The following is a 13,779-nucleotide window of genomic DNA, read 5'->3' as shown; positions in this document are numbered from 1 at the left end:
TCCCAACCAACATGTTCCTGACATCACTGTAATCGTTCGCGACGATGGCGTGATTGAAGTGAGATGCATTTAACAGGCTTCCGTGCATACAAACCAGACTGATTTAAGCGCCGCGAAATGGTTCTAGCAGATACTGGTACTGTAGCGTTTGCGAGGTCTCCAGCTATCTGACGCAGAGTGCGCTGTCTGTTCTTTTTCGCCACAAGGGATACATATCGATCGTCTTGAAGTGTGGTCTTCCTTCAACTACCACCAGCATACTTTCACATCGCATTTCCACCTTCCGTGGCTTTTTTCCAATCGCAAGATAACACCTTTTGACACTCCCATTACTGTCGCCACAGTAGTGGTATTTTGACCAGCTTTCAGCCTTCCAACTGCACGTCCACGATCGTACCACTTAAATATTGTCTTGAAGCCATTTTGCACTTAATTATTTCCCCATCACACTGAATTTCATACAACAGTTCCATCACCTACGGCGCTATTAAGTCAAACATCTCACTGCATGCACTTTCGAGTAATACAGAGCTTTCGTGCACTGCCTTTTACACAAATAACGGATCCTGCTCAAGTACGCCTTCTGCATTACATTTGACTGTAATTGGTCGGCTGCAGGGAATGTTACGTGGTACAGATCAGTTGTTTCTTAGCAATTCTCAAGCAGTGTACATATATTCATATTATTCTCTAGAGAGAACATATAGTCACTAAATACAAACAAAGTGAGTCATCGTTGAAAGGCAGACAGGTGAGAAAATGCTAAACTAGAAAGTGACACAAAGCGTTCGGTATTTGTGCCACTTGTCAGTTCTTCTGGAAGTGTGATAGAAAAGTGTAGCTTCCACATGTCAGTTAATTATTTCAACAGAGAAAAAGAGGTAAACATCAGAAGGATGGAAATACGGCTGCAGCAAGATACCCATGAACAATTTGTAGAAATATACACATACGAAAGAACATGTAATTATTCTTTTCCAACTCAAAAGAGAATTTACGTATAATACAATACTTTCGTATATTTTCAACAAATACTTAACAGGTAATCCGCACAACAGGCTACTCGTAAAATTCTAACTTTTCAACTATGCAAATGACACAAATCTTAGAATTATCGGTATATGAATATAGTCAGTTTTTCCAGAGGTTCTCATTTTTTTCTATAAGGTGATAAGAGCCGTTATAGATTGAATTTGACTATTCTGAAGTCAATAATTTAACATACGGTATCACAGATGCGAATTTCTTCATTAGAAAAGTAATAGATTAAACAGTGACTCAGCATATTTTGTGTTCTGCCGGTGGACCTAACGAGACAGTCCCAGTTCTGCGAACTAAAACGATGTTACAGTTTACTTACAGCTAGGAAATAATTCATAATATAATTAATTAACGTTGTTCAATAAATCGCAAGCAGTATACGTCAAAATTAATAATTCAAATAATATTTACACTATTTTTCTAGTGAACTATGCATTTAACGCACAACTTTTGGCGCCTTCCGCCAAGATGTCTTCGACCTTTTCAATATGTAAAAAAAAGTAACTTCATAAAACATTTCAATATAAATAAATCATATAAGATAAATTACAGTTGGCGAATAATTGCAAATGATAAGTTACTCTCTTCAAAACAGAGGAACAAAATATTTGTAATAAACACTGATTTTAAAAGAGTTTCACGCGTATCGTTGCGTATATTCGTATAGAAAAAGTTTACAATTAGTTTAATATTGTAACAAAATAAATACGATATTGATATAGTGGAATCATAATGTTAATTTTATGTAACGTTTTAATCAATGTTAGTTTCGCTTATTTTGGGTTTGTTCACTTCTAATCTATGCCATTATATAAGAGAGTAGAAGTAAGTGACTCATCATCCCCTAGACCATATTACTATAGCGATAAACGTGAAATACGGACAAATACACCTTTTATTACAAAAACAAGGATAAGGAATGATTTTTGGTAATACGGCTATTGTGATAGCCCCTGCAAGTACACTACAAGAAATATGCATAGCTTCCTGACAGCAGATGAAAGCACCAGAGAAATAGCGGAAAGAATTTAGACAAGTTCAAAGAATACCGACATGAAAATCCAGCCATTTTGAATCCTCCAGATTAATTATATTAATCTTAAAATATGATGTACACAAATGTTACCACCAGGTCTGAAAGGTTTAAACGATTTATCAAACATTGTTAGAGTCATCAAATCTAGGAGGCTCAGGTGGGCAGGTCATGGAACCAGGATGGAAGAAAGTAGGAACGCTTTCAAAGTCTTAACTGGAAGACCAATCGGAAAACGATCATTAGGAAGATTTACACGCAGATCGGAGGACAATATTAAAATGGATTTCGCAGAAATAGGAATTCAAAGTAGAAACTGGACCCAGTTGGCTAATGATAGAAGTCAGTGGAGAGCTTTTGTGAACGCGGCATTGAACCTTCGGGATCCATAGGCCATAGAGTTAGTTAGTTATAATGACACTTCCAGGTATAAGGAATTAAAATATTGAGTGAAAGTGAGGGAGGGGCAGAAATAACTGAATGGAATGAAATCTGACAGATACAATATTATTTCTGAACAAAGAGCACAAGAAAGTGGAAAGTCAATTAAATTTTTAGAAATGGTCAGAAGGATTGTTGTTGTACGTGGAATGCGAAAAACTAACAAATTTATTTCGAGGGGGGAAACATCTTGATCCCGATAGCCCTCCATAAATACGCTACTGAACAGGGACATTTCTAAAATACTCAAATTTCCCTTTGCTTAAGAAGAAAGTGCCGAATGGAAGACTCGGTTAAGTTGGAGATATGTATAGAAATCGGTATATAGACTTGAAATTAAAAATAAGGAAACTCGTATGCCTATTTTAGTGTTTCTGAGTATTTCTCTCGTAAGAGGAGAAAAGACACAATTTCTATAATACTGTAATTTCACTTTATTTATTCACAAAATGCCGAACATAGGGATTTGCTTAAGTTGGAGATGTGAAATTCGTTATATAAACTTTAATAAAAATTACAAAATACGTTTTTTTAGCGTTATCAAAACTTCCGTTCCTTTTATTCCTCCACAAAGTACGGAATGTAGGAAGAGAAAAGCGTGAAACATGTTTTTCGAAAATTTCGCCCGTCGTGGGTCACTCCTATAATATGTAAATTTTCCTTTATTGAGAAACTGCTCAATGTCAGGATTCACTTAAGTTGAAAACGTGAAATTCGGTATATAAACTGTTAAATAAAAAAAAAATATCTGTTTCACCGTTCTCGAATATTATATCCTTAAGGCTGTAAGAGGCCTAAGACCTATAATATTGAAATTTACAGTATCTTTATTCACAAAGTGCGAACGTAGAGATTTTTTTGAGATAAGAAATTCGGTAAATGAACCCTTTAGGCAAAATAATGGATCATCTGTTTCAGTTTTTGGAAAAATTCCACTCCTAAGGGGGGGGCATTTTTATAATATCCAAATTTCCATTTCTTTATTGAGGAACTACCATGTGAGGATTCGTTTAAATGAAATGAAATTATTGAGTTTTACGTCCCACGTTAATACCGGCTAGGCTAAAAGAGACGGTGATAATGAGAGATGAATGAAATGGTGGAATGAAGAAAGTGGGAGAAAACGGGAGAACCCCGAGGAAACCCACGCACACGGTGTTTGTCCACCACAAAGTTCACTTGGCAGGGGCTGGGATCAAACCCGGGACCCTTAGCACCAGAGGTGAACGCTCTACCACTGAGCCACCGCGGCCCCTTAGGATTCGTTTAAGTTGGAGACGTGATAGTCGGTATAACTAACTAACTAACTCTATGGCCTATGGAACTTGCAGGTTCAGTGCCGCGTTCACAAAAGCTCTCCACTGACTTCTATCCTTAGCTAATTGCATCCAGTTTCTACTTTGTATTCCTATCTCTGCGAGATCCATCTTAATATTATCCTCCCATCTGCGCCTAGGTCTTCCTAATGATAGTCGGTATATGAACTCTTAAATAAAAGTAAGGGAATACGTATTTCGGCTTCTGCAAAAATTCCTCTTCTAAAGGAGAGAAAGGAAAGATCAACATTGACAATATTGAAATTTCACTTATTTATTCACAATGTGACGAATGTGGGATTCACTTAAGTTGCTTTGGAAGAAGTCGGACGTGTTTTGTGTGTGTTCCGCACTTATGTAACAAAAGGGGGTCAAAGGGGTACTGCCTTTCTAAACTTTGGTAGAAGATATTGGTGGCGCCGAAAGCGTGTAATGTTTATTCTGCGTAAATTTCCACCCGACTCAACAGTGTTCTTGGGACAGTGCCGAGCTTTCGACAAAATATAAAGTGCTTTCTACTATTATAATCAACGCACATTTTTCCTATTTCTTTTGTCGTCCCTGGTTGTCTAGGGCCGCCTTGGATAAAATAAAAAGCTACGTAATATAACAATCAAGGAGCAATGTAAACATACTTTTTAATCTTTTGTTACTCCTGATTGACTGATTGTGTCGGGATATCTTTGATACAATAAAAGGGAGGTAATACACAGTTAAAGGGCGCCGTAAACATATTAATTATTACTTTCGTTGCTCGTACTTGCCACGTGACGCCTTCGACAGAATAAAAGGAAATAATATTACAACCATGCGGTGTTGTAAATATATTAATTGTTCCTTTTGTCATCTCTGACTGCCTTAGGGCGTCTTTAAGAAAGGAGCTAATATTACAATCAATGGACTTTGTGGATATATTAATTACTCCAGTTGTCACTCCTGTCTCGGAGCGCCTTTGATAAAATAAAAAGAACAAATGTCCATACACATTTCAATCGTTATTCCAGACCTTGATGCTAAGAAAGTTCTTGGGACTGTACTTGACATTGTCGACAACGGGTGAAGCGCTTGTAAATAATAATCTCAACGTTTTGTGTCGATTTATCATTCTTCTTACAGGGTTTCGTGGACAGTGTTACTACGGAATCGCTAATATGTCTAGGGTTCAGAAGGTAGTTCAGGGAAGAATTACAGAATTGCAATCTTTGCCTCTAGACGTTCTCTGTGGGAATTATAGCGTAAATCTCGCACTTCAAAACAGTGCTTGGGTCTAGTCTCCAGGGGTCCTAGTGATATTTTGCATAAAACTAGTTGCTTATAGTTGCAAGATTAAAAACGAAAGTTGCAAGATAGTTACATATTGTATTCATAAAAAGTTGCAAAATAGTTGCAAACTGTGCTTACAAAAAGTGGCAAGAACAATGAAATAGGGATCAAAGCATTTTAAACTTAGCAATATATTGTCCATGATATGAAGACCTGCCAAATCCCACACAAATTTTAGTGTTCTTCACTTGTCTTCTTAAAATATGCAGTTATTAGTGCTGACTGTTTACTGGTAATCACCTTCTGTATTATATCTGTGACTGCTTGTTGATTTCTTTCATCATCTTTAACTGTTGCCATGTTCTTCTCTAAATCTGTTTTAAACCGTTTGTTAGCCTCCGAGAAAAGCTGGCCAGATGTTTTCCGTTTGCACAGTTCAACTTCCTTTGATTCCGCCAACTTCCTTTCCAAGTCAGTTATTGCTGCTTTGGACTTAGCTGCTTCCTTGGTGATTTTTTTTTTTCTGTTTCGAGTCGCTCGTGCTCCTGCCTTTTCTTTAGTTCATCTTCTTCCTTTTTTCCCATCACCCTTTCTTCTGAGTCATTCTGATGAGTTCTTGACTTATAGGAAACACTGCTGGGTTGCTTCCATTCTTCTTCATTCCGTCGTACACAAGTCTTCCATTCAACATTCTCTCTCACATGCTGCCTCGTTCTTCAGACAGGACTCTCCTTGAGAAAGAATACCCACGTTCAAGGTCAGAATTTCCATGGGACAGTGTTAAGATGGACTTTACTATGTTCATGACAGTAGGATACTTTGGTGAGCCACTGGGGTTTTTCAGTGAGAAAATATTATCCACAAACGGTCGATTCTCTAATTCTCTTCAATACTGTATTGTTTTTAACTTCAACAGCTTCCACTCATCCAAAAGAACATCAACTGGAACTTTATATGGGATAGATGAAAGAGCAATATCTCTAATGTCACTGTCACTAATTACTTTTTGATATTCCATAAGGTGTACACAACACTGTTTCGGGATGTTCTTTTTCGAAGATTTTGCATTTTTCGATCACATGTTTCCCAACTGTCTTTGTAATGCTTCTGAGCCGGCTTTTTTGAATCGACGTTTTTTTTTTCACGTAAAAAGCCAGGTTTTGGGGAAAAAACGAGAATTTTGGAAATTTTGGCTTTTTTCATTTTCATGATTTTTCCATCTAAATAGCTTTCTTATGGTATACTTTATAGTTAGATAAGATTTCCATGATCTAAATGCCATATTTCGCTCTGGAATTCGCTATCAAGATGGATGGAGCACATGTTTTACGAATTAAAGCTAAAATAAAGAAATAGTGTTTGAGGGCAATTTTAGAGGCTTTTTAACTTTTGAATTATCGACATATTTTCTTCTCTGGATCATTTCAGTTTGTCATCAGTGTTTCTAAGAGCTTAGTACTCTAGCTTTTAGCGCAAAAGTTAAAGTTATCCGTCAAACCGTACTTCCACATTTCTGTTATACTATAGCTGCGCAATGATTTAGCAATTTTCCGGATACAACCTTGAATACCATTTTATACAAATAATCAGTAGCGGATTTAGAAAAGTACTTTGGGACGGGTTTCTCTGTTTCGTTTTTCTAAACATCCCTAATTTTTATTTGGGAGAAGCTTGAAGTTTATTAGTTACTAATATTTCCTTTCGTTTATATACTTAGCAATAATCTTCCAGATACAACCTTAAAGATCATTTAATACTGAGAATCAGTGGCGGATTTAGAAAAGTATTTTGAGAGGGCTTTTTCTTACTAATGTTTAGTTTTTCTAAAAATTTTTAATTTTTATTTGAGGGAAGCTTAAAGTTTATGATATTTCGTTTGTTTCAAACATTCCGTAATTTTCGGGAACGGGTTTCAGTCCGACAGACCCCACCCCCACCCTAACCTTCGAAAACCGTCACTGCTGGTAATTAGTAATAACAGCGATTTAAAAACAATAAGGAAGGAAGTCGGCCAAGGCTCACAGTACACGCACTATTTCTACATTCACAGATGGAATGAACAAGAACTTTTGTCAGAATGGTCGAATGCTGGGTTAGATCCCGGACTTCCCGATAGAAGCGCAGAAGCTAACCACTCAGTCATGTTTGGTGTGCATTTGTGTTTGGCTTAACTTAAATATATTCCGTAGTTTTTTTTTTTTTTTTTTTTTTTTGAAGGAGGGGGCGAGGGTTCCGTAATGATATGAAGGGTATGAGGCAAGAACACAGTAACCAACAAATTTTCAATTGTTGAATTATGCAGAACCCAATAGAGAGCAACACATAGTGCTTCGTTTAATCTTGTCCGTTTAATCCTTCATGTATAGTCTTATGTGAAAAATCAGCTTTCTGACTTTGAAAATGAATTATGCAGCAGAAAACCTCTAATTTCTTAAAATAGTAAAATTGTGAGTTACCACTTTCTTGCCACACATCCTTCATATGTTGAATTCCTCTTGCTAAAAATTCAGAAACCTTGAAGACTGGGTAAACCGTGATGGTGGTTATATAAAACTGTAAAATTTCAACAATATATACAAAGCTCTAGATGTGCAGCCTTTAAGTTTATCATATAAATGGAAGTATTTCTCTTGTTTTATTTTAATTTTATTTTGTTTCAAAAAGGGAGTGTGAAATATTTTGAAGTAAAAATACTACATACTATTTTGCTAGTTATTTGTGTATTTTTTTAAAAGAAAAAGAAGTATTTACTTTCAGGGTTGGCAGGTATACACCAGCTGATTTAAAAAAAAAAAAAACTGGTTTAAACCAAAGAAACAAAAACAACGAAAAATGCGAATCGTGTGAACTACATGATGACATTTTCACATATCAAAACATCTGCATTAGTTTTATCTCCTTTTCACCTTTTAATCAAGGTGCCCCATGTTCAATTCTCGGTCCGGATGTTACTTTAAGCGAAAGTTCTCTCTTTCATAACCTCGGTATTACGTAAGGATGTTAAGCATAAACATACGAAACGAAACCAAATTGTGTATTTCTGCTTGCCTGAATGCCTGTTGTTTTATAAAGAAGCCAAGGTTGCTTAAACATTTTGACAGAAATTGGCAAAATTTATCGACTGCCTCTTCCAACATTAGCTTGGATTGGACTTTCAATGATATCTCCATACAATTTGTAATATAATATTTCAGTTTTAGCGTACTGATTATGATACCTTTAAATTTTACATGCAAAGCAATAACAGGATTTTTCCGTTATTATTTTACATTTAAAGTAATGACGGGCCCGATGACTAAGGCGGGAGTTTCCCAATTTAAGAAATTTACTGACCGGACTTCTTTAAGCTTATGTAACCCCTTCCAGCATAATCCCGTTGTTGCATAATAAGGCCAAGGCAAAACAAACTTATTTTTGTCAATATGTAACAAATACATAGAGCAAAATATTTAAACCAAAAAAACCCGGTTTAAACAAAACAAACAAAAAAATAAATAAATAAAAAAACGGGTTTTCGACTTTCTCAAAAATAACAGTGGTTATTGCCAACCATGCTTACTTTTGCATATAAGAGGTTAAAAGAATTTTTATTATATACATTGGTTAATCCTTTGGAATTCATAATGTAAATATGTTAATTAAAATTGTTTGAAATATCTTTTCGAAATTCATGGTTTATTTTCGAGGTTTTATATTATTATCGGCATCACCCACTAATTAAATAAGCAGAAAAAACAGTTTTTTTTAAAAAAAAAAAAGTTTTTTCCGAGCCCTTGCATCTCTAGGAAAGTTTCTCACCAAACTTCACTTCCTTCCATGGCAAAGGATTTTCAGTACTAAAGACTTCGTCCTTTAATGTGTCAAAGTGTTCTTGAAATTCTGGCTTGGATACCTTACCAACTATCTTCCGAAGAACGTGTAAAGCTTGTACAGCATGTGTACAAGAGGTTTTTCTTTTTAGAACATAGTTAAGAATGGTGTGAACGAAGATGCACTTTCACATACAAAGGCCATTTCTGCTTTCACAATGGCTCCTTTCTTCAGCATCTTGGAAATCGATACGTAGTTTGAGGTGTTCATCAGGCTGCTTTGCTTTTTCGGAATAAACTGCAGGAAATAATATATATGGCTGGAAACTGTTCCGTAAAACGGTCCACAGAGGGCAATACTGTCCACCAGCGTGAAGGGACATGCTTGATGAAACGATCTCTTGGTGTTCCTGTCTTCTCTTGAATTCTTTCAAAATCTACCCACCGCGATGGTCATCCATGGAAAAATTGTAAATCATGATGACAAGATTATAGTGCTAATTAGCAAATATCTGCAAGCCTTTTCTGAACCCATTATGAATGGTATGAATATTGCAACTGTCAATATCCAGTAACGGAAAGCCAGCACATTTTGTACAAACTCAGATGTGATTCTGAACACTTTCTTGTTGACATTTGGTCCATCACTTCCCAAAAAGGTTATTGGGCGACAAATTGTATAAATCCAGCAATTCACAAATGTACTTATGGATGTATTCACCTTTTGCGTGTCCAATGAAAAATGAGTGCAAGTGGGCAAGTGGCGTACAATAACCTGTTGCAAAGTAGAGCTCCAATAACGAATTCCAAATTGTAGTTCTTTGCGAATTTGTCGTTTCATCATAGAGAAGTGTAAACGAAATATTCTTCAAATCTTCACAAAGTTGTTTGTGAAAAGATGGTCCTAAAGCATCAGTTAACACATGCGATAGTTTAGAATGTTTCAGACAAAAGTTTTTGGGAAAACTCTTTGGATCTGGAAACATGTATCGTATAACATAAGCTATATTATTTCACAATACCGTAGGTAAGTTTTGAGTAACAACATGTAAAGCCCAAACAATTTCTGCTTTGGTAGCTGCATGACTCACTGAGCTTAACTGTAATTTGATCGGTGTTACTGCTTCAGTGAAAGGTGGTTGGTTTGGAGACGGCAGACACTGGATTTACCGAATTCGCAGTATCAGTTAAATCAGTACTCACGTAAATCATACTTTCGCTTCCTAAGCATATGCTAGTCGGGCAGATTTTCAACTGCAGCTCACTGAGTTTCTCCTTTGCATCAGAACCATGTGTTGGTGTTGACACATGCTGTGGCACAGTTTGAAATCCTCTATTTCCAATGTTTATTGTTGCACTACAAACGCTACAGAACACTTTGCACTTCACTCTTCTTTGATAACCAAGATGATAGTTTGTTTCCTAAAGCATCAGCTTGCTGAAACCAATCATCCAAAGCGCGATACCTCGACTTGGACATTCTGCACCGCTCAAATTACAATCTTTGCACTCAAAAATCACTGGCCTGCAGGGAAACACAACATGGCTCCATTACTGGCTGTTCCAATTAGAAGATTCAACCGTGAAATAAAATAAAAATGGAATGAATGGCCTCTGTAAAGCTTGGCAACTTTTAGCATATTATGAAAAGAGTAACAAATAAAGCAATTCACTTAGAAAAAGCAAATTCGTAGATATAACAAGTTGGAAGCAGGTTCTTTCACAGAGCGGATTCACTCCCTTCCAGAACACCAGTGACGAGGGAATGTACACAATAGAGGGAAATTCAAATGTAAGTTTGTTCATGAACAACTTGTGTTCTCGACATGCTTTACAGACAGTTTTACGGCGCTTTCTTTTAAATTTATAGACTACAACACTGGAAAAAGTTGCAAATAGATTCAAAATAATAAAAATAGTTGCATCCATGAAAAAAAAAAAAAGTTGCAAAAAGTGGCAAATGGTTGCTTGCTGGGAGCTCTGAGTTTCTTATATGAGACAGTACGCAGTGGACGAACGTTGTTGGTATGTTCATTCGAAGTTCACCAAAAAACTAACCCAGTTCAGCAAATTTCCATCTTGCACGAGGAAAAAGTCTTAACTCCCTTCTTACTATGCCCAACAAAATGGACTTGAGAACAATTCGGTGGCCGCCCTTCTGAATTTGCACGCTCTTATTGTTGAGTATTTGGAGTAGTTGTCAGAAAAAATGACGGAGCCCGAAGTAAAGCAACGAGTCCTGCAGGCTGACTAAAGAAAAACAAGTTTTACTTTGATATATGACTCTGTAAACTAATTTTTCAGCCTTGTGAACGTGTAAGCACAGTTCTTCAGAAACCCACAATAACAGGTTCATTAGCTATTTAACAAAAACACTGAATTATTATTAAACTGAAATAGATCTCCTTATACATTTACACTTACTTTAATTTTTCTCGGAGTACACATGACGGAATAGCCATCAAATATGGCGACACCAATTTCAGTCTCGTGCACAGCCAGCAATTCTCTTTTAACTGGGGGAAAAACCTCTTGTGGATCGAAGTCCACGTGGTACACGTAGATCTTAAAATCTTCATCAGTTTTTATTTTGAAATAATTACAAAGTAGTTTTACTTTTTTGCCCGTGTAACCTGAAATAAGAAAAACTTTATAAGAACTTTGGGTTAGTAGGATGGGGAACTTAATGTGAGTTATTTACAACTTGCATAATAATATTTATTATAATAACAGTAATGTAAATAATACACTAGTAATATCACATCTGAAATGACGCACTTTGAAGCACCTTAAATAAGAAAAATCACGTTTCGATGAATGACTTCCATCATCTTGGCAAATAAAACTTAGCTGCTTTCTTGATCACACGCTGAAATATCTTGTTACTTGTAGAAAAATTATAAATATGTACAAAGAAAGGAATCAATTCATGGAATAGTCTTTCATCAATTAGTCTTTGGAATAGTATTTCTTATATCAAAGTTAACGTTTGAACAACACTTATACTATCTTCTATATGTTTACCATAAATATGATTTTAAATACTGTACAGAACACCTAAGAATGACGTAGAACAAGCCAATGCAGTAACTGACAGTTTTTTTTAAAAGATAACCAAAACTATTTCGATTTCGCAAACAGCTTCACTCGTTTCTGGTAATTCAAATCAAAGGCAACTAAATAACGAACTCTCTTTGAAGTAATCAACAGATCGAAGTCGAAAGTAATCAGGTATAATGTTGAACTAAACAGCTTTCGAACATGTTGTGGATTAGTTAAGAAGTTTTATGTATTTAAGATTTTGAATGATTTTGTTAAATTTCATGTAAGCAAAAGAGCTTAATAGAAAGAAAAATATCAATTGACTAATTCTTTCTTTACTACCGTAAAATTTCTTCAACAGAGTTGATGATATTGTCCTATCTTGTGTCCAAGTTCCAAGTATCTAAATTTAATCTTGGATATTTGGTTATTTCTGACAGTTAACGAATACCTGTGAAGATTTTCCACCTCTTTATTGTGTGGTTAGAATCCTGAAGATGTTTTGGTTGTCCAGAAGAGGAAGGTTTGTCACCTTTGATGTCGCTCGTGTAGTCTTTTACTATAGTGAGCATGTTTCCTTTGGGCACGCCAACTAAAAACTCATCGCAGCTACAGTTCGTCTTGTAAACTCCAGAAGTTAACAGTCTTTTCATTGAAATAATTTTTGCACTTTGAACGAGATTTTCAACACTCTTCTGAAATATAATCGCAAAGTTTAAACAAGTTCTTTTTTCTAATTTTTGACCTTTGTGTGTAATGCCGGGCCAAATGAGAAAGTAAATCTATTTTATTCTTGAATAATCGGTACGTCTTATAAAATTTTTATTACTTTTTTCATACTTGATTTTTCCCTTTTTGAAATTAATCTCTCCTAACTCTATAATGGTGTCACATCATTTTAATCTTCGTCTTTCTGTTGAACGTCTTGAATGTCTTCAAGAAGTTTCTTAACACAGACCTTGACTAAGTGGATGTGAGTTGACTTTCCATACGCCAAATAATCATAAGCGTTAGGTTTCTATGAATGGACATCTGGAATTTATTGCTAAATTTTGTAAATATGTAAGCAAAAAAAAAAAAAAAAAATGCTACTGTTGGATTCAATTTCACATGTAAACTTTAATTTCTAATGTATGTTGTAAAACAGAAAGGAGCTCATGAAATTTGTATACCCCTTGTGGTATATCAAAAGTAATCATTTACGAACCTGTAGTACTTAATATATATTTATGTTTATATTTTTGTAGAATTTCTGTCTCAAAATGACTCATAACATAGCAAGAAGTGGAGATACTTGACTATCCATAAAAAGCCTTCAGATTGTTTATAAATATTTCTGAATAATAAATAAATAAATAAATAAATAAATAAGTAAAAATATCCACGCATACTTCCAAAATATTGGTAACCTCATCCATTACTAAATCTGGTAATTCATTATCTCTTAGCCAATGTTGAGTACATTGTATGGAGACGTCAATTGAAATAAAATTGAACTTATCAACTGTATCAATTGACGCTAATATAAAGTTCTTTGCGTTCATCAATGAACCTAAGTTAGGAATATAAGCTATTCCTAATTACATATTTAAAGCTTCTTGTGTTTAAGAAAAGACTTTGGTCAACCACATTCCAATTCGATATGTTTGAAAATTCCTGTAACATAAGGTTGATATTGACACGAGTGAAATTACAGTTACTTGACTGAGATTTAATTTTTTATCTTTCTTTCTTTCTTTTTTCTTTAACGCATGCCAATAAAAGTCTTTTTCTTATTCAATTTTACATACCAACATCACCGATTGTTAGTCATTTTTTACTTTTGAGCGACGAA

The 13,779-nt window shown here is 35.3% G+C and overlaps 1 protein-coding gene across 1 annotated transcript in view; it reads right to left on the bottom strand.

Annotated features, from left to right (window-relative positions):
* The window catches only part of LOC145674102 (piwi-like protein Siwi), a 196,880-nt gene that overhangs the window by 32,082 nt on the left and 151,019 nt on the right, over positions 1-13,779 (bottom strand). Inside the window, exon 6 of the mRNA XM_081743926.1 lies at positions 11,328-11,536. Within this exon, the coding sequence (XP_081600052.1) occupies positions 11,328-11,536 (209 nt within the window). The remainder of the gene's footprint in view (positions 1-11,327; positions 11,537-13,779) is intronic.

This window comes from Thermobia domestica, chromosome 17 (genome assembly GCF_964235325.1).
Source record: "Thermobia domestica chromosome 17, izTheDome1.hap1.1, whole genome shotgun sequence".
In the NCBI taxonomy this organism is placed as follows: Eukaryota; Metazoa; Arthropoda; class Insecta; order Zygentoma; family Lepismatidae; genus Thermobia; species Thermobia domestica.
Note: the sequence above shows the minus strand (reverse complement) of the source record. Positions and strands in the feature narration are given on the sequence as shown.